Consider the following 20,838-nt stretch of genomic DNA (forward strand, 5'->3'; position numbering starts at 1 on the left):
CAGGGATATTGGTCTTTAGTTTTCTTTTTTTGTGGTGTCTTTGCCTGGTTTTGGTACTAGAGTGATGCTGGCTTCATAAAATGAGTTTGGGAGCATTCCCTCCTCTTTTATTTTTTTGAAAACTTTAAGGAGAAATGGGTATTAGGTCTTCTCTAAATGTCAGATAAAATTCAGTGATGAATCCATCTGGACCAGGGGTTTTGTTCTTGGATAGTGCTTTGATTACCGATTCAATTTTGTTGCTGGTAATTGGTCTGTTTAGATTTTCTATTTCTTCCTTGGTCAGTCTTGGAAGGTTGTATTTTTCTAGAAAATTGTCCATTTCTTCTAGGTTATCTAGTTTGTTAACATATAGTTTTCCATAGTATTTTCTAATAATTCCTTGTATTTCTGTGGTGTCTGTAGTGATTTTTCCTTTCTCATTTCTGATTCTGTTTATGTGTGTAGACTCTCTTTTCTCTTAATAAGTCTGGCTAGGGGGTTTATCTGTTTTGCTTATTTTCTTAAAGAACCAGCTCTCGGTTTCATTAATTTTTTCTATTGTTTTATTCTTCTCAGTTTTATTTTTTCTTCTCTTATCTTTATTGTGTCCCTTCTTCTGCTGACTTTGGGCCTCATTTGTTCTTCTTTTTCTAGTTTCTCGAGTTTATCCTGTTCATTTGGGATTGTTCTTTCCTGAGGTAGGCCTGTATTGCAATATACTTCCCTCTTAGCATGGCCACTCTCGCTCAGTTTTAAACGTACATTTCTTGAATTCAGTTATACAGTACTTAGCTTTTGCATGTTTACTAATCTGTTCTCTGTGAACATCAGATTTACGAATCCATATTCCCGTATCATGGGGATATGATGCAGTGGCCGTTTGCTCCCCTCTGTCTTGAAAGGCTATGTTGGGAGGGTGAAAGGAATTTTTCTTTTCCTAATTACAGAGTAAATAATTAATATTAAGGACTTAAAAAAAATTAAGTTTTGATAAAGGTTATCATCATTTATGGCCAAAATTTAGAAAATATTGATAGGTTTTATTGTTAGGATGGGAAATATAGTACATAAATGATTATGGAGGAAAAAGTAAAAATTATACAGAACAATCTAATTTCACTTCCCCTAGTGGACTGAAATGCAGAATATAAATAAAAGAGTAAATTTTATTTATTTTTCATGTATAATTTTGGATCCAGTTTTGCACAATTGGCATGGCTGAGATTTTTTTTTTTAATCTTTAATTGTGTTTTTTTTAAATATTGGTTTTTTGGGCGTTTTTTTGTTTGTTTCTTTTAATCTCTTCCCAATCCTTATTTTGCTCCTGACTTACTAGATGACTTCCTGGTCTCCCAGTCTATCTTAATTTCCCCATTTGCAAAAAATATATAAAAATTCTTCCTCTGGCCTCATTCAGAACCATGACAAAATGTACAAAAGCAGTTGGCTAGTAACAGCTGCAAATCAGTGCTAACTTACAATTATGAGTATATGCAAGAATTGATTCACACAGCAGCTCAGTCAGTCACAAACATTTGTTGTGCCTGTGTGATGTGCAGGCACATATTTTAAGTCAGTATTAACATTTAGTGATTTAACAACAAATAGTAAGGAAAGGAGATTGTTTGAACTTGATTTTTTTGGCTTCCATCTATATTGTGGAATATTAAGGGAAAATAAAAGTTGCTCAAGGTCTGATCTACGATCCGCATTCATGTGGAAACAAATATACTGTATGTTATAACTTAGGCATGAGTATTTTCCTTTCCATTCTTTCAAGTCTTTTAAACTGAGCCTGATTGTCTTTTTTATAGCCATCAGTTTTCTGTTTTTGAAATAATACTTGGGATTTAGGGTTGCCTGTAGTGTCTGTCCTCTTTTGCCCAAACGGAGTGGGTTCTACAGCTCAGAATGGGGCAATCAGCGCAGCCCCCCAGCCTTGTCGGGGTGACCTGGACAGTAATGTGCCCCCTTCTTGTGTGCTTATCTCTTCTAGCTGATGGACATGATGCCTAGTATTTGCCTTGCAGTTGTGAGACATTTCCATATGTATCTTGTTGGGCTGTCCAGTCTTTTGAAATAGATGAGACAAATGGTATTTTATCATTATGAAGATAAACCTGGGAGAAATTAAATAGTGTATTCAGTGTCCTTGGGAACACTGGTACAGTGGCACCTGCTTAGTACATAACAGTATGTAAAATAGAAGCTGGAGGCTTGGGAAAGACCTAGATTGTAGATGAACTGGGACCAGAGCCCATGTTTTACTTTTTAATTCTGTTTTTCTATCACACTCCACCCCACTTTAAAGAGTATTTATAGTTAAATACAGATTTAGTGATATTACCTGAAACTAATTTCTTCTCATTTTTACTTTGATCTTCTTGCCAGATGCTTTATCCATGGTTTTTGAGATCATGATGCAAGAAGCCTTTGAAGTGCCTTCCACCCAGCTTCTCTCCCTCTATGTGTTATACCAGTGCCTGGCAAAGAAGGCAGACTTCAGTGTAAGTGGTCTACCTTAAAACACTACTGAGAGCCTTAGACTAATATAGCTCTGAAACAAAACAAAACAAAAACATCAGTATAAAAGTTATGAGTACTCAAAGGTGTGGTCTATGAAAAGCCTGTATTGTTAAGAGTTCTTGTTTGTTTGTATTTTAAACTGAGGTTAGGAAAGGCTTCCTTAAGGAAATATTTCATGAATAGGGTGAATAGGAATTCATTCTCCAATGAGGGTGAAGAAGGACAGTCCAGAAAGAGGAACTAACATGTGCAAAAGCCTGTGGTGGCAAAAAAATTGTGGGCAAAGGGACTGGAAGAAGAGAGGAAGATAGTGTAGCTGCAACAGAGAGAATGGTGGGAAGGACATGGGTTGAGCTGAGGTTGGAGTCATTTTGTTTACATCCTAAAAATAGTGGGAAGCCATTGAAAAGTTTTAAGCAGAGGAGGTAACATAATCAGATTTGTGGTTTATAAAGATGCCTCTGGCTGTAATGTGTGAAACTAGATTGAGGCTGGGGTGGCTATGGTCAGAGCACTTAGGAGACTATTATGGCTGAGCAAGAGGTAATGGTAGTGTGGGGACCAGAACGTGGTTGAGTTAGAGAGTAGCTGATGAACATATTTGGGAAGCAGATAACATGATGAGGAACTAGATGTGGAGATGGTGAAGTAGGAGTAAAATCTTACCTCCTGGGTTTCTGACTTGTGTATCTGGATGGAAGGGTTGCCATGTATTTGCAAAGGGAACTCTGGAAAAAGACTGGGTTTTATGAGGAAAGTCGCTCACTTGGCTCTGAACACGTTGCATTTTGAGATGACTTTGAGACAGTCAAGTGATTTCATGAGGGAAATTGGATCTTAATGGAAAAATCTGACCAGAGATATAATTTATACATCCATGTGTAAATGTTTGCAAATGAGCCACAAAACCAAAAGGAAAATCAGGACTGTGTTGGACCATAAAAACCGTGGGAAGAGAGTGGTCTCTAATATAGAATGCTTCTGAAAGGGTAGATGAGATGAGGACTTTTTAAATGTTCATTGAATTTAGTGGTGTGCAGACACTAAATTGTAACCTCTGTTTCCATAAAATAGTGGAGCAGGAAACCAAATTGGAGTGGAATGTGGAGTGAGTTAGAGATGCGGCTAGTGCAGTGAATGTAGGCAAGTGTTCTGAGGAGTCTAGCTGTGAAGGGGAGGGAGAGGTGGAGTGAGGTGATAAGGGTTTGCTTTGTATTGATGGGAGAGGCAGAAGCATGAAATGGGAAAAACGTGAGGACATCGGTGAAATCATACCTGATTTCTTCCGTAATAACGTGCAATAATAGAAGGTGAAGAAGGCTTTGAAGAGACCCAATATTTCATTTTAACATATTAATACTTTTTATATAAACAGGAGTGGTTTGTAATCCCAGTCATCAAAAAATCTCTAAGACATTTATTTGTTTTCATTGTCTTTTTAAAAGTCCAAAATTATTGCAATTCCAGTCACCAGGACGGCCTCTGCTTAATTCCTAGTGAACCAAGGATACTGCAAGTTTGGGTTTTAGCCCCTATTACATCCTGATCCAGATCGTGTTTTTCACTAAGGAAAGAAAATATCTCTAAGGCTCCTTATTTTTTATTCATGGGGTCCCTTTTTATGCAGTTTCTGTGGGAGAAAAAATCAAACCTTAGAGTGATTTGCTTTTGAAAGTGAAATGGCCTAGTCCTTAGTTACAAGCTCTTTGACTTATATCTGTGCTGCAGAAGTGCCTGGAGAGGCTTTGTTTTTCTCCCAAGGTCTTCGCTTTTTTTATAGGTTTAGAAAAACCTTAAAGAAATTACACTTGTTTTGCACAAAGGCCATTCCCAGTAAAGAGGTTTGGGTGCCCATTAAAACCTGGGGTGCCTCACTTTCACCTGGCTGCAATTATAGCCTGCATACCTCATTCATTCTCTGCTCCCTCCCAACCTCTGAGTGGAGAGACCAGGGGAGGGCAACCTGAACTTTGGGTTCTGTATTTCCACACAACACAGGCTCTGGCCAATGTGTACTCACATGGCACCAAGATCACAGCTCTCATTGTTTGGGGGAGGTGCTGAGGTTCTCCTCTGGCCCTGCATTTACGGTAAGTCCCCCATTGCTGCTGTTCCTAGCCGACAGCAGGCTTAGCAATACCAGTATATTTGCTCCTTTTTTCCCACATCTCAAAAGACTCCAATTTTATTGATGTTTAATTTTGCACCCTGGGTTGAAAGAAATGATCACTAAGTGTTTCTGATAACCTAATTTATTTTTGAGAGGCACAAACCTATCTAAAAGCAGCCTGATAGTTGTATTTATTTTAATACTGTGAGGTAGAAGGAGTCTTATCATTGCTGAATTGATTACAGTTCAAAAGCTTGCTCTATCATGTATGTCATAGCAATGTGAGTGAATATGGGGTTGACAGCATGCATAATCCTTATTGATTGTCTCAAGGCAGTGTTGGTCCAGAGTGTATTCTTTATTTCAGCTTTGTTTTGCTTTTCTCATTGTAAAAAGGATCTCTTATTTTTGCCAAAAATTTGGAGAATAATGAAAAGTACAAAGAAGAAAACCAAAATTACTTGTAAATTCACTATCCAGAAATCTGTTAATATGTAGGATATTTTTTTTCTGTATTGGCTTCATTAAACATAAATAGCTTTTATTTACAAAATTGGGATTATAATGTACCTATAATTTTATTATTTGGCTTTGATTACTTAATGCTATAACATGTTCTTTTTCCTCCATGTCATTAAAAGTCAATTTTTGCATAAAGTATGTTTTGCCTGGCTGGACCATGATCTGGTATGTGTTCTGTTGCAGTGGGAAGAGGAGAGGAACTTTGGTGCATCCCTACTACTCCCAGGCCTAAAGCAAAAGAACTCAGTGGGGTTGAGCTCCCAGTTGTATGGCTATGCACTTCTTGGTAAGCTAAGAGATCCTTATAATACTGTTCTTCATAGATAGAACTGGTGTATTCTTCTATTTCATAAAATTATAATTTAAGTTGAATTTACCAGTGAAATTGTAATGCAGCTTTCATTTTCAGTCATAACAGCAGGCCTAGATGGCCTTACAGTTCTGACCTAATACCTTAAGAAACAGTGAAGAGGGTTCTCAAACCTGTCACCACTGGCAAGGTGGGAACTAGTCCTTAGTTAATTTAATCTGGACATAGATTGAATTTAGTAGGATTCAGTGTGAGGAAGGAATAAGGAAAGAAAAGTTCTGGCCCTCTTTTGAGAGAACCAGCCAGTAGGATCTTTCTCAGTATTAACAAAGATTGTTCTGTCTCTTTAGACCTAAAGTGAAAGAGGTAAGAAATTAAAGAGGTTGAACTCGTCTCCTTGGTATTGTTTTCAGGTGAGGAAAGAGAGACTCAGAGAACACATCTGGTTTCACTTTGGGAAAGCAGAGTATGACTCATTGGCACAATGTGACTACCATGCAGGGGACGGTAGCTTTAGTTGACTGCCCCAGTTGCATTGAAAATCAGACAGGTCAGGAGGCCTTCTGAGGGGTGGCCTCAGAACCTGGGTTTTGTAGAATCTGGGCAAATAACATTCAACCTAAATGTGCATAAAATGTGTCCTCACTTAGGTTTATTAGATGCATATTATTCATTACTCTTTCATTCTCTTTCTTAAGTAGATAGGCATTTGAGAAAGTACCTTCTCTTGGTTCTACATTACTTCTGTTTACCTTTGTTTTCTGGAAATCATCAAAGTTACAGCAGTTTGACTACTTTTCAAGTTGAACTTCACCAACAAAATGCAGTGTGGCATTTTTGGGAGCTGATTCTGATAACAAACTGACTGAGAGACTGGAATTTCAGAGTTTGTCAGACTGGCTATCAGCTAACAGAAGAGTTGGCCACTCTTTAAAAAATCATTTGCTCCTTATTTGCTATCTGGTTTTGATACTGATTTATGTGTTTTTGCCTTTGCCTTCAGATGAGCATTGAGGACTGTGACACTGTGGGATTACTAGGGAAGATGTCAGGGCTAAGACAGTGCGTGATGGTGTTTCCGAGCAGAGACACTGGTGCTGTGGGACTGGCAGCCGTCAGATCAAAGGCTCTTTGCTCTCACTGTGCCCTGTGCTGCGCAGCTTCACTCAGCCCAGTGGAAGCAGCTTCCCAGAGTGTGACTGCCCTGTAGCCCTGAGCTTCTTAAAGGTCTAAAATTAGCTCTCACCTGATAGGCTTTGTCTATCTATGTCCTGCTACAGCTTTCCCAAATCCTCCTTCCCAGGAAAGATAAGTAAAGGGGGATTTAAGACCTGGCGGCACAAGGTGACCTTGACCGTTAGAGCAGGGGGCTTCTGTTCCACAGGCACACAGCGACAGCCCTTCTCCCACCGCCACCGAGGACCCGGCTATCTGGCATCCACATCTCAGGGTCCAGCGTGATGGGTTGAGGAACCAAAAGAAACATTCATTTCCTGTCATCCAAAAGGATGATGAGGACTTGATGATTTTAAATGCTGATGTTCAAATAAAGGAAAGAAGAGCAAAATAAAAAATTCTTTTTTCCCGTAAGGACAGTCGATAGGGTGTTTTAGAGCATTTCAAAAAATGTCAAACATTTCCTGGCAGAGAGCATTGTCAGATGTTGACAAGATTTTCACTGTAGGAAAGTTGTGGAATTTCTTTTTCTGAGCAGATTTGTTCTTGAAACAAAAATAGTATTTCAGTTGTCTGACTTGTTTTATAAGGGTAGCTCCACTTAGAGACAGATACATCAACCTCTCTAAGTTTTCCTCAGCCCTGTGATTCATACATCCTCAAAACATCAGCCCAAATAGAAAAGAAGAAAAGCAAGTTTTTGCAATTTTATATTTAAAAATGTATACAATGAATTTTACCATCTCTTCATCCATCTGCAGTGTCACTGGCTGGAACGAGGCTCTTGGCACCAATTTGAAATGATCCTTCCCTGTTCCTCCAGCTGCCAGGTGCAGCATACTCGCTTGGGCCTTGAGGGCCTCGGTCTCAGGCATAGTGGGAAGCCATGGCTGAGCTGCTTCATTGTTCCTTTTGGCCACAGGGAAGGTGGAAGTGCAGCAAGGGCTGCGGGCTGTGTACCATAACATGCCTCTGCTGTGGCAACCAGGATACCTCAACAGAGCTCTTCAAGTGATGGAGAAGGTGGCCTCTTCCCCAGAAGATGGAAAGCTTTGTAGAGAAGCGGTATGTTCTTCAGTCATACTTCAGAGAGATTTAACCATCTCCTGTTGCTTCTAAATCAAGCTTTGAATTTGTTTTCGTTGTCTTCTCTCCCCTCCTGCTTTATTTCTGTAGAATCATATACTTACCCAGTCAGTTGAAAAGGAATGAAAACCACAGCATTCTCAATGTTACTGATGAAAAACACTAGAAAATAAGATTAATGCTGATTTGATAGCTTATTCTTAGAGGAAAACTTCCTTTCCCCTAAAATTCAAACTGAGTTCAATAAAATACTGCCCACTGCACCACCCCTCCCCCTAATAAAGTCTCTGTGGGAGCTCAGGGTAACTTAAGATTTCATTTTGAAATTTTGACATTTCTGTACCTTTGAAGTCCCTGGAAGATATGTGGCAATTTTCCCCTCTTAGTAGCCCTCAAGAAATGAATCTGCGGACCAGAGTTGGCACAGTCTTATCGTTGAACCATTCTGTGGTGAATGCCTGGTGCTGAGATCTGGATCCCATGTTCCTTCCGAAGTTCTTAAGATTCACTTAGAAAACTGTCCTCCCACCGACCCTAAAGCTCATATCTCTTAGTCACCTAGGACCCTTGGCACCATGAAGGTATGAGGCTTAGCTCAGGCTACAGGAAATGTAGCATCTCAGAACCACATGATGAGCCCTACCCCTTAGGGAGCCACAGAGTCCGCTCCTGTCCAAGCAGCTTACGTCGTCAGGGTGAGGCCTAGAAGGACATGGGTTACTTCCTTACTAGAGTGAAAAGTTAGCTTTGAGCTGTTTATTCATTTTGCCTTGAAACTGATCACTAGGATTCACCCCTTGGCTCTTGTTTCAGTCATGAGATACGCATACTGGCTCCTTATACTGACATGTAGGGAATCAGTTCTTTGCCAGACGTTTGTAACAAAGCATGCACATTCCTAAATATATATTCATGATTAACCTTCCCATAGTCAGTGCTAGTGATTGAAAACAAAGAATTATACATAAATCCTTTGCTGGAATGCTGTTCCTTCCAGTCTGAGCCAGATTTGCATTCTTTGTGTTCTGACTTAATAGGAATGTGATCCAGATGTCAGCAAGAATGAGATATGTGTCAGGTTTGGGTATAATGTGTCAGTGGCATTAAAAGACCTTGTAGTATTTTCTGGATTTTTGTTCTCATGTGACATGGGCAGAATTAGTTGGTATCCATGCAGGGGCTAGTGCTGGCCTTGGAGTTGTTCCTGTCTCATCTCTGATGATTAGGCCCTCTGTGGGTCAAGAGAGGTGTGCCCCAAGGGGAACATGGTGAGGAAGAGGGGTCATGACAAAAACTCTCTGTTTTACAATTTGTTTACTCTCTATGCCACAGAAGCCACCTCATGACGGTGAATTTCATGTATTTGTCAGCTCATGTGGATTGCCCCAGTCCCTAATTTATGGATACCCTGTGAACTAGAATCTTCCTGTGAAGAAGGCCCTCACCTGGATCCAGAGGCCTTACCAAGCAACCACAGTGGCCCTTGCTGGCTGTGGCCTGCAGTGTGGTTCTTTCCCTTCCTCCCGATTCCAAGCCCCTTGAGGAGGAATAATGTGGAAGGTGGGGGCGAGGGGGGACTTTAGTGCCCATTGAGCATAATCCCTGGATTCCTACCTGGTTGATTAAAAGTGAAATCAAATACCTTGTGCTGATTCATCTACATATAATTTGTACCATTTGTTTAGTATAAAGGTTTCCATGCCATTTGACAGGAGATTTCTAATGTAAAATCATATAACCATCTCTGTTTCCTGTAATTTTCTAAGAGAAGGAATTCATGATTTTTTAGAACCCAGTGTTCCCTTCCTTTCCCTTCCCCGGTCTCTCTTCACAGTTAGTTTCAGGGCCACAGGATGTTTAGTTCCATGGCCCTCTTTCTGCTCTGCAGCTTGATGTGCTGGACAGGGCACTGAAGGCTCTGACCACTCCCGCCCATGGGTCTTCAGATGAGCAGCCCCAAAAGGGGGAAGACAGCCAAGGGCCAGAAGAACTGGTGGAACAGTTGAACATGGAGGAAACTGAACAGTCCAAGCTTCCCCAGTATGTGGAACGATTTCAGGTGAGTCATAGCACAATAGAGTTCCTTTCAGCTGCATTAAGCATGCTTCTCTGCCAGGGTGATAGACAAGCAGTCCTTTCTTGCATAATGTCACACACAAAGACATGAAAAACTGACATCAAAAATTACATTTTTACTGCTTCACATAGGAAGTAGTCTTAAAAGAAACAAATGGAATTTTATGCTCCTTTTTGTACGAGAGCTAATCAGGTACAATTTTGTACACCAAGGCAGCATGTCATTACCCACAAATACCTGAGTGTGCCTGATGAGTGAGCAACACCTTGCCTCCTTGTTGCAGTCATCTGACTTCAACCCAGTGGAAAGGATCTGGTCGGTTCTCCATATTGCACTGTGTGTGCTGAATAACCCAGAAACCAGATAGAAATTACAAAGCCACATCTGGATCTGATGGAGATAAGATGCAGGCATCTCCTACTGCCTGGTTCTATATTGTGCACTAGGGCCATTAGGAATGCTCTTTTGGACTGCATGGAAGACAGAAACAAGTTTCCCTTTTTTTTAAGTTTTTTTAATTTAAATTTTTTTAGAACAGCCCTGTGCACGTGAGCTGCCTTTGGTGGCTTTTAGCTGCACATCTCTGAATGCTCTGTGATCTGTCAGGGGAGAAGAGAGCCGTGTTCAGAGCTTAAGCCCTTGGCCTCTTCCTTTTCTTTCTCATTTATTTAGTGCAAAGAGAAAAGAGTGCTGCCACAAGGAGAATTCTTTGTATGAAGAAGAAAACCTTCCCATGCATGCCAGCTGACCTGTTGTGTCATTTGAGACAGTTGTAAATTTTTATTATTACATTTAAATATTTTCAGTAATTTTATTGAGCCAGCTATTGGTTCATTTATATCAAACCCCCATGTTAGAAGGGGGACCTGTTGTATTGTTAACAGCTGCTTCTCCCAATATTTCGCCAAGGTCATTGCTCAACTTCCTTCTTGTATAATTTGAAAACTGAGAAAGAAAGGTTTACCAGTGTTCACAAGGTTAGGAAGCTAGGTTGAGAATTAACTTTTCTGTTCTTTGCTCTTGACTTTGCCTAACTCTGAAGATTTAGAAAGGTTAAAAAGCAAAAAAAAAATGTGCCTAGCCCTTAGATTATCATCCACGGTATTCATAATAACCAAGGCTTCCACAATACTCCTTGAAATTACCACCTCTTTCTCTTGTTGCTTATTTATCTAATCTCAGACAATACAAATCTGTGCCTGCATTAAATTCTCAGCCCTCATTCCTCCACAAATGCATTTTTTTGAAAATCAGAAAAAGCAAAGAGACAAATATTTATTGTCTGCTACCTGGTTTGGGTACTGCTGCATTTATTTAGCCAACCATAGCTCTGAAAGGTCCTGCTTTTCCCACATGACATGACACCAAGGCTGAGAGAAACTAGCCCTTAAGTGACTGACTTGGGATTTGAACAGTTTGCTGACTCAAAATTGAGTCCTTATCCTAGTATCCCAAGTTATCTCTTTGGACTCAAATTACAGAGAAAGTAATGTCAGAAAGAAATAACTTTCATTCTACATTTCCTTTTCTTCCTGTTGCCTGATTTTTATTAGCCTTGGCTACTTTGTTTGGGACCCATTTTTATATGACTGACCCATCACACTGGGCCTCTAGCCACTCCTTGAAGCCCGTGGACCCCGCCCACCTCCCAGTGCCCCATTGGAGCAGAAGCCTCATCACCTCTGCTGGGGAACTGCATGCATGGGACATGGGATAAGCTGCAGCGAGGGCTGTAAGTGGCTCGCTCTTGATGATCTGCATCTTGAAACACTTAAGGAGCTTAGTGTTTTTAGTCCCTTACTTCTGCAGGAACACAATACCGAGCAAACCAAGCTGCCGTTGCAGATGGAGCTGCAGGCGGTCCGTCTGTAAAGGCTGACCTGCAGAGGAGCACGGCAGGTGGAGGCTGAGAATAGTGCAGGCACTCATGGGAGCTGGTTCGCATGCCATTAGTAAGAAATCCTTGAAATGATTTCCGTCTGTTGAAAGGCACACTCGTTTGGCAAACATTTATCTCAGTTACTCTGGAAGAAAGGGTATGGCGGGGCTTGCTTTGGTCCCTCAGCTGCTTCTGCCATTCGTATGCATCGTAGGGTCCGCATTGTAGGGTCCACTGCGTGGGTTGGTGCACATCAGCATGGACGTGTAGGTTTGCTGTACTAATGCTGTCTTTGTGATTTGAAGCCAGAAATTACACAGGGAATTGCAGCATATGGAGTTCCTTTTACTCTTTGTGAGTGAAGAGGGAGAAATCCCATGTGGTGCATCGTAGCAGAATTGCTGGGCTGAGGGAGAAGGGGCAGAAGCTGGCGTGCCTGGGTGAAAGGCAGCCCAGCAGGCTCCCATAGTGCCTTGCCCTGCATGCAGAATGGGTAAAGATGTTGCCAGTGACTTAATCTCTTTTCCTCTTTGTAGTCTTCTCCCACCTTCCCACCCTTTGCCCCTTTTTTTCCTTTGTTTCCAACAGGCCTTACAGTCTGAGCTTCAGGCTCTGGGCAAGGTTGAGGCAGGAAGCCTTTTGACTCTGACCACGCAGCTCGTCAAAGAACAGCTCCCCACCTATGAAGCAGAGGACCTCGCTGCCTATGAGCAGAAGCTGCACCAGTGGCATCTGGAGCGGGGATACTTGCTTCAGAGGGAGCAGGAGCAGAGAGAGAGGGCGAAGCAGGAGCACCAGGCTCGGGGAGCAGCAAAGACCCCTGCCTAACAAGAACTTCAGCTCAGGATTCACAGGGCTGACAGCCTCTGCTTCTTCCGTCCATCTTCTCCATTTCTTAAAGCAGGCCACTTGTGACAAAAGAGCCACAGTGCTCTGCACATTAAGGCATTGCATCTGCCAAGGGCTGTGGCACTGTACATAGCAAGTGGTCAGACTGAAGCCCCAGCTGAACACCATGGATAAGGGGCTCTCACATCTTACTGTGGGGCTCCTGGGGCCAGGGATTACTTTTGAACTTTGAAAGTTCCTGATTCCTAGCAGTGGGGATGGGAGAGGCCGCACCTGAAGAATTGGGTCTCAAGCACAGCTTTTGAATGGTCTCTCTCCCCAGCAGAGGTGAAATGCTTGTCTTGAGGCCCACCTGCCTCCATCTCCGCTATAGCAGGTACTCGGCCTGAGCTGGGTGCCCACACATCCCCAATTCTCTCCCTCCCCCATGTCTCTTCCTTCCAGGCCAGAACTGGAAGAAGTTGAATATGGGAGTGAACACAAAACTGTCAACCCACTGACTTTCAGATTTCAGGAGGCCACAAATCGATTTTAAAATGTCAGGGCTTTTCACAGGACTTACCCCACAGGTATCAAAGATTATAATGTTACAGTAATTACAATACTACAACACTAGTACAAGGACAGACAGACTGGCTATGGATCAGAAAGCAATCCAGACATGCATATACAGATATATTCCCAAGATGGCAGTATTTGTGGTGAGAAAAGATCAAAAAATAATAATAATAATAATAATAATAATAAGTCAGGGCTTTTGAGGAGAAAGTCGGCTGCAGCTGTGAAGCCTCCTTGTCTTGGGTCTCCATCATGTTGGGTAACTTCTTTCCAAAGCATTGTCTCAGCTCCTTCATCAAGTAGGTAAAGTGAGCCTTTTGTGTACACACATGCACAGCCTGCGAACACACATCTCAGTGGGAGAAAATGGAAGAAGGGATGAAGCTTGCAGTATGTAAAGGATGTGAGTAATTGTAAAACCATCAGGAGGTGGAAAATTCTGAAGTTTCTCTGAGAAAGGGGCTGGGGGCACCTCTTGCTTGCTATGTAATTTTGCCTTTAAATACAGACATATGCTTTTATTCAGGATTGTGACCTTTCATCAAGACTGGAAATAAATGTTCTGGGATTATATTGTGTATTATTTCTCTTTGGGGAAGGGTGGGAGAGAGAAGGAATCTCACCATCATGGTAGTTCTGTAATTCTGAGCAATTTTCAGCCCTCCTCCATTAATCGATGGCATTTATAATAACTGCCGTAACCACTAACATTTGCTGAGGACTTGGTGATAACAGCTGAAGCAGCCCTCTGAGAGGGGTCCAGCACCCCATTCCTGAATGAGGAAACTGAAACTAACTTGGCCGCGTTTAGGCCAGCACAGCTCCTCGTCCTGGACGTCACCTCCGTATATGCCTGCAGTTAGCATCTATCACAGGGCCCTGTGGACAAGCGGCGCTCAATCTTACTTAGGTAGAAGATCGTGACCAAAAGTCAGCTCTGACATTTTGGCTTATTATGGGCAGGGCTTTTTTGGCTACTCCCTCATTACATCAAGAGGAAAGTTCAAGATAAATCAAAAGGTATCATTTGCTCAGTAAATTAGTAACCATTGCAGCCTGAAGCATCTGGATAATCATTTGGCTCATAATTTTGCCTTCCTGTTTCCTCCCCACCCATCACTGTCGCCCTCTATGTCCAGTCCTTGCCAAAAGAAACCACTTCTGCGGTGAGCACGCTCCCACTGCTCGGGATTTCCCCCATGCTTGTGCCCCCGTCTCTCAGGAGTTCTCCCGTCTGGGAGTCATTCCCTCCAATCTGTTACCCTTTCCCCATGCTCTTATCTCCTGAGTAATCCTTCCTGGGTAATCTTGAGGTCTGACTACAGTTGTCCTCTGTCCTTTTCCCCAATACCTCTTCGGCATTTCTTCCATGTGAATGGAGAAACTTTTCAGTTCCCTGGCCTTTGGGAATGACCTTAACTGTAACAGATTGCCGTGCCTCTTGCTAACCTACCATAGTCACAGTCAGACCTCCAGCCTTACATCACTAATCTTAGAACTTAGAACCTGAAGCCTCATTCCCCCATCTTCTCTTTCTCTCACACCCTGACTCCTGCTTATTAATCAGCTTTTTTCCCGTTACTTTCTGCCTGCAAATTTAACCTTTACTCTGTCACTCAAACCCTTGATCTCCAGAATTCAGACCCCACTTGCCTTCCTCCCAGCCTAGACCCCATGGTTGGCTATCCCACAAATGCTCTCCTAGCATCTTTAATTTCCTCTCATTCCTTTTATCCAGGCTTACTTGCCATCCTTGGGCCCACCTGTTATGGGTTGAATTGTGTCCGTACCAAAAAGATATGTTGGAGCCCTAAGCCACAGTACCTTCGGATCCTTAGTTGAAAATAGGGTGTTTATAGAGGTAATCAAATTATACTGAGGTCATTAAGATGGGCCAAATCCAATATGACTGGTGTCCTTATAAAACAGGGAAATTTGGACATAGAGGCAGACACAGGGAAGACGTGAAGACACGTGGGGAGAAAATGGCCATGTGACTGGAGTGGTACATCAAGATGCCAAGGATTGCCAGCAAACACCAGAGCTCGAAGCAAGGAGGGATCGTATCCTAGAGCCCTCAAAGAGCATGATCCTGCTGACACCTTGACTTTGGACTTCTAGCCTCCAGACCTGTTCTGTTCTTTTAAGCTACCCAGTTTTTGGCACTTCGTTATAGCAGCCTCAGGAAACTAATACACCACCAGACATATTCTTCCTGTTTGCTTCTGACCTACTTCCTAAGTGTTGGTAAAGGAAGTCATAGTCCCAGGCTGACTGATTCCTCTTCAACTCAGAGTCCTTTCATTTACCTTCCACCACCTCTCATTTTTACCTCCTTAGCTTTTCTACTCTGTGTAAGCCCCAGGCCCTTGCCCCCAGAACTGTGAGAGGTTCCTGCCTCCTACTTTGTCAAGAAAATTTAGGCCACATAGTCCAACCTCAGTCTCCCTTTCTACCTGAACAGTTATCTATCCTTGCCAGTTCTGTCCATCATCCCTTCAACTTCTGAGTGATAGGTAACCCTTCCCTCCTTTCCCAAAGGTAGGTTCTTGATTTGTGACCTGATTCCATATCTGCCTGCCTGTTCCAGAATCACCAAGTCTTCCCTTTCCGTCTTGCATCGTGTCTACTGATTTCTTCGAAGTTAACAGTCTTTTTCAAGACCTCCTTCTCCTTAGAGACAAAAAAGCCTTCATTCTGCCATCAGTCAAACTACCCTGTGAGTCTTTCTCCTTTTGTCACCAAACTTCTTAAAAGGGTATCTTCACTGACTGGCAATTTGTTCATTCATTAGACCCTAAAATTCAGGAACTTACTCTGCCACACATTAACTGCAATGATCCTTTGTCCCTCTTAAATGCTCTGCTCCATTTAGCACCACTGACCAACCCTTACCAGCTTGGTTATTACAGCAGTCTGTCTATCTCTGCTCTGCTACTGTTTCCATGTGCTTATAAGCATTTGGCATACACTGCGTAAGGCATCGTACTAATTGCTATGGACTTTACATGGATGAGTAAACTGTAGATCCTGCCTTCAAATAACTTCAGTTCCACTGAAATAGAGGAGGGAACTGCATAAGGACCTATCAACACAGCTGCAAAGTATCATTAGAGAGAAACGGATAAAGTGCATGGGTGTTCACAGGAACAGCACAGGAAAAGTTCTAATGAAGGGAGGTCATCATCCTTTGCTTTGCGCTGTGGTCAGTCACATAGGTCTGTCTCAAGCTGTCCTGGGGTAGAAACAGCCTCTCCTTTCTCTTGGAGTCTTGTGTAGAGTGGATGTTCAAAAATTATTCTAAATTGAACAGAAAGGAACAATGCAGACTAAATCGGTTTTGGCCCACAACCCACACCCAGCGTGGCCAAAAGGAGGAGGAAGAGGAGGAGGAGGAGAAGGAAGGCAGAGTGCTAAAGAAATCAATGGTGAGTACAAACACTTCGCCTCCTCCTCTTGGGGCTGTGTTGCCTTAGCACCAAACTTTGCATTTTGTTTTCATGCTTTCTAGCCAGCCGTGGAGGCCAGATACTTGTGTGGGGAAGTCGTAGACTTTACTTGTAGTTAAAGGCCTTGAAAATTAGTTTATTCGAGTCATTTTTTCACTCTGACTAAAATAGCATCCAGTGAATAGAGCCAAGGATGTTGCTAAACACCTTAGAGTGCACAGGGCAGCCTCTGTAACAAAGAACTATCCAATCTACAGCGTCAGTAGTGCCAAGGTTAGAAACTCTGGCCTAGAGTGTATGAGCAGGGCACTCACAGGAATTTTTTTCAGTTGTAGATGAGCCCCAAGAGTAATGTTGGTGCAAATGGCTGATTTACAGATATTTCTCAGCTAGAAAAATAATTAGCATTAGTTGTTTCTTGCCTGATTGAATATAAAATATGTGGTGTTGTAGGGTGGGCCATTATGCTTCCTAAACAGTCCATTGTGGAAAAGGGTGAATGATAATTTGTGTTCTTTCAATTATATATAACCTCACTACACTCCATAACCTTGCTGGTGTGCATGGGTGAGGAAGCGATGGAACTGGAAATGGGCTCAGAGGACTTGAGCTTTAGTGAATCATAAAAGCAGAAAATGTTGTATGATTGTATTTTCATTAAATGATTACTAACGTTCAGAGCTGAACCTCTCAACTGTGAAAATGGTACATTTAAAAACATCTTACTCTAGAAAATGAGGAAAAAGGAGTGCTTCTCAACATAGTTATGTCAGGAAAATTGCCTTTTATTCTAAAAGCTTCTTAGCTTTTCCTGTTGATTTGGCCTTTTTGCGGACAGTACATGCTGCCACGATGATGTTACTGTATGGTAACAGGGAAGTCTAAACAGGATGGTGGCAGTGCCCCTGAAGTTGTGGCAGTTATTTCTAGGATCTCTGTTTAAAACTAACCAGTTCTACTTAGGCTGTGTGTCTATTATGTATGGATGTTTAGTGATTCTGGACCTGAGCTGGACATGTTCAGAAAATTAAGTATATTCTTACAAAAGCCATCTGAAAATAAATTCCATTATGGGCTTCAAATGCTAGATCAAGGACTACTGGAAAGATTTTTAAAGAATTTATGAAAGGGATGGTATATCCTCTGATGTACCCAATGGTAGGAGAATTACACTGGCTTTTTTGGTTTCTGTGATGCTACATCTCTGCAGAATTCAAAATGTTAATCCTTAAAACACCCTCTGAGGTTACTGTGCCTGTGGAATAGAGCAAGAATGCCCATTAAGTTTCCCACCAGTGACAGTATGCTGGGCCACAGTTGGGTGTCAGTGTTTTCCAGGCCCTGGCTCATGAGCATGGACATCTTGATTACAAAAATTAAAGTTAACGACTCCTCTTTGTGAATGCCCATTTCCACCTAATTTAGTACTACCTAATTAAATACATCCTGACCCTTACAACAGCCCTGCAGATCAGGGGTTATTACCCTCATTTTGCAGAGGAGAAAACTAAGACTTTTGCAGCTTGCCCAGGGCCACACAATTATTAAATGGCAAGGACAGTGTTTGAATTGAAGTCTGTCAGAATCCAAACCTACTTTCGAATAGCTATACTATATAACCACTGTGCCAAGCTAAGACCAAGTACGTTCACTGGTTCACTCACTCATTCATTCATTGATTCATTCATTCAACTGATATTTCTTGAGAACCTACTATATGTCAGGCACTCTTAAAATAATCACTGAGAATACAACAAGGAACAAAACAGACTAAGATCCTGTCCCTTGTGGCGTTTAATTCTATGGAAGGAGACAGACAGTGCATATAATATGTCATTTGGTCATACATGATACAGAGACAAAGCAAAGAAGAGAGTGAGTACTGTTAAAGTGGTGGAGGAAGCAACTTACAAAAGGACAGTTAGGGAAAGCCTTCTGTAGAAGACAGCATTTATAAGAAGACCCATGGAAGTGGGGTTGAGAATCATGGAGTCACCATGGAAAGAGCACGGCAGACAGGAAGCAGCATCAAGGAGGCCAGTGTGGCTGGAGTAGAACATGTAAGGTGGAGAACAGGGAGAGATGAGGCCAGACAGATAAGGGGGAGGGGAGGGGACAGATGATGTAAGATGCCCTCACCCATTGGTAAGGCTGTTGGCTTTTATTTGAAAAGAGAACCCATCTGAAGGTTTTGAGCTGGATGGCGTGATCTGACATCACATTTTTAGATGATTAGTCCAACTGCTATGTGGAAAATAAAGTAGGAGGGCAAAGACAGAAAACAGGAAGATCTGTTCGGAGGCTACTGCCGTGATCCAGCAGAGAAAAGACTGGCTTGAACAAACATAGTAACAGTGAATGTGAGGAGAGGGGTGGGATTAGATGTATTTTGAACCAGCAGATTTGCTGACAGGCCAAGATTTTTGACCTGAGCAACTAGAATGATCCATTTGCCACATTTACTGAGGTAGAACAGCCTAGAAAAAGAAGCAGTTTGGAGAGATCAGGGATTTGTTTGGGAGCAGGTTAAATTTGATTTAAGGTATTTTAAAGATTAAGATCCCAAACAGAACTCTTAACTTGGACATCCAAACAGAACTCTTAATAGACAGCTGGATATATGAGTTTGAAGATCAGAGAAGAGGTACTGGACTGGAGATACAAATTGTTAAGGTCACTGATTTACACATGGCATTTAAATCCAAGTGACTGCATTAAAGTAACAAAGTAGCTTGAGTGGGCAGAGTCTGGGCATGAAATAGAGTTGTGCCTATTTTTTATGGAACTATCACCCCATGAACCAGGCCCCATGATGATATTCCATCATATGTGAAAACGTTGCCAGTAACCCCCAGAGAATTAGCCAGAAGAACTGCTCACATTAAAGGAACTGGGTGTGACCATAATCAATCTGCATATATGGTTCCAATGGATTTTCAAGATGTACAATATAAGATCAAAGAGTATATAGTGATCTGGGATTATGCAAGAGGCCAAAAATTCATGAGTCAGGAGGGTGTTGAAAGATCATTGTAGAGACACCGAAGCCTTCAGAATGAGCAGTACAATTACAGAGAGAAAATGTACTCACAGTACATGAACAGACCTTTGTTGGTTTGGAAGACAGGCAAAAAGAAACTGAAGAAAAGCTACCTCCAATGTATAGAAAAAAGACTGCCTGCAAGGGATGAACTCTCCCTCATCTCTGTTGTGCCTAGGTCTGGAGGCAGTGGGATATAAACCCAAGGAGGGGTTCAGGTAGGGCTTCCCTGGGGCTAATGGGTCTCCCGGGACATAGGACTTTAGCACTAAAACCAGGGCAGTGTTGGGTAAGCCCAGATGGTCGGTCATCCTAGGTTTAGGCCAGAAAGACTTCCTGGAACTGAATATTTGGGCAGTGGAATAGAAAACAACTTATTTATTTAAGTTTGGTCTGATGGAATTAAAATCTCTTGGTGTTAATTTCCCACCTGAGTTTTCACATGCTTAACACTCTAATTTATGTAGGGATTTCAGATTCCTCTTGGCACAGAGTGACTCCAGTAAGGGCCTGGTCAGAGAAACCCCATGGTTTGGAGGCACAATGTAAGATCAAAAAGAGTGTGTGTAGTAACAAAGGGACATCATGACTGAGGACAGGCTGCAATGCCTTTAGACACCAAAGGGGCATCTCTGAAAACAGGCAGGGCCAGGTACTGGAACACTATTGAGCACCCCGGGCACATTTTCTGTGGCCATAGGGAGGATAACTGAGGTGCCAGGACCTCCCTCCACACTGCCACTCTGAGCAGTCCAGGGCCAACGCCCTCTCCATTGAGCCTGTGAGCTGTTGCCTCTGCCCAGAACTGCCCCCCACCCCCCAGCACACACACACACACACACACACACTCCAGGTCTCAGCTTAGACATCACTTTCTGGACCTTCTCCTGTGGTCACAGCTCACCCCTGAATTTTGGGGGCCCCTGTGACCCCAGTCTGTTAGGGCAACACATTTTATTCACCTTTAATTCCACAGTATTACCCCCTGCTGGGTATAGAGTGAAGGAACGGTGGGTAATCATTTGAATGACTAAGAGGAATTCTTCCTGTTTTCAAATGGTCCTATTAGTCATCATCACTTCTCCTAAACAGCATCTAGGTCCTGGGTGTCAGATCTCCAGTGTTTTTTGTCAGTTGTAAGAGCTTATTCTGTAACCGAGCAAGAAACCAAGAGGGAGATAAGGTATTGGATGTAATTACTGAGTATGATGGCTTTGTAGAGCCCCAGAAAGTAGCTATGGGAGGCATCATCCAATTTGACCATCGTATCAGAC

General features: G+C 42.3%; 1 protein-coding gene across 9 annotated transcripts in view; it reads left to right on the top strand.

The window, feature by feature from the left end:
- The window catches only part of MRPS27 (mitochondrial ribosomal protein S27), a 143,488-nt gene that overhangs the window by 119,500 nt on the left and 3,150 nt on the right, over positions 1–20,838 (top strand). For 2 of the 9 annotated variants that reach the window (XM_057494455.1, XM_057494466.1), the window contains exons 7-11: positions 2,374–2,489; positions 5,324–5,426; positions 7,549–7,691; positions 9,601–9,771; positions 12,257–13,646. In XM_057494455.1, the coding sequence (XP_057350438.1) occupies positions 2,374–2,489; positions 5,324–5,426; positions 7,549–7,691; positions 9,601–9,771; positions 12,257–12,496 (773 nt within the window). In that variant the 3' untranslated portion in view covers positions 12,497–13,646. The other 7 variants (XM_057494458.1, XM_057494480.1, XM_057494484.1 and 4 more) reach the window with 7 other exon arrangements.

This window comes from Manis pentadactyla, chromosome 2 (assembly GCF_030020395.1).
Source record: "Manis pentadactyla isolate mManPen7 chromosome 2, mManPen7.hap1, whole genome shotgun sequence".
Classification (NCBI taxonomy): Eukaryota; Metazoa; Chordata; class Mammalia; order Pholidota; family Manidae; genus Manis; species Manis pentadactyla.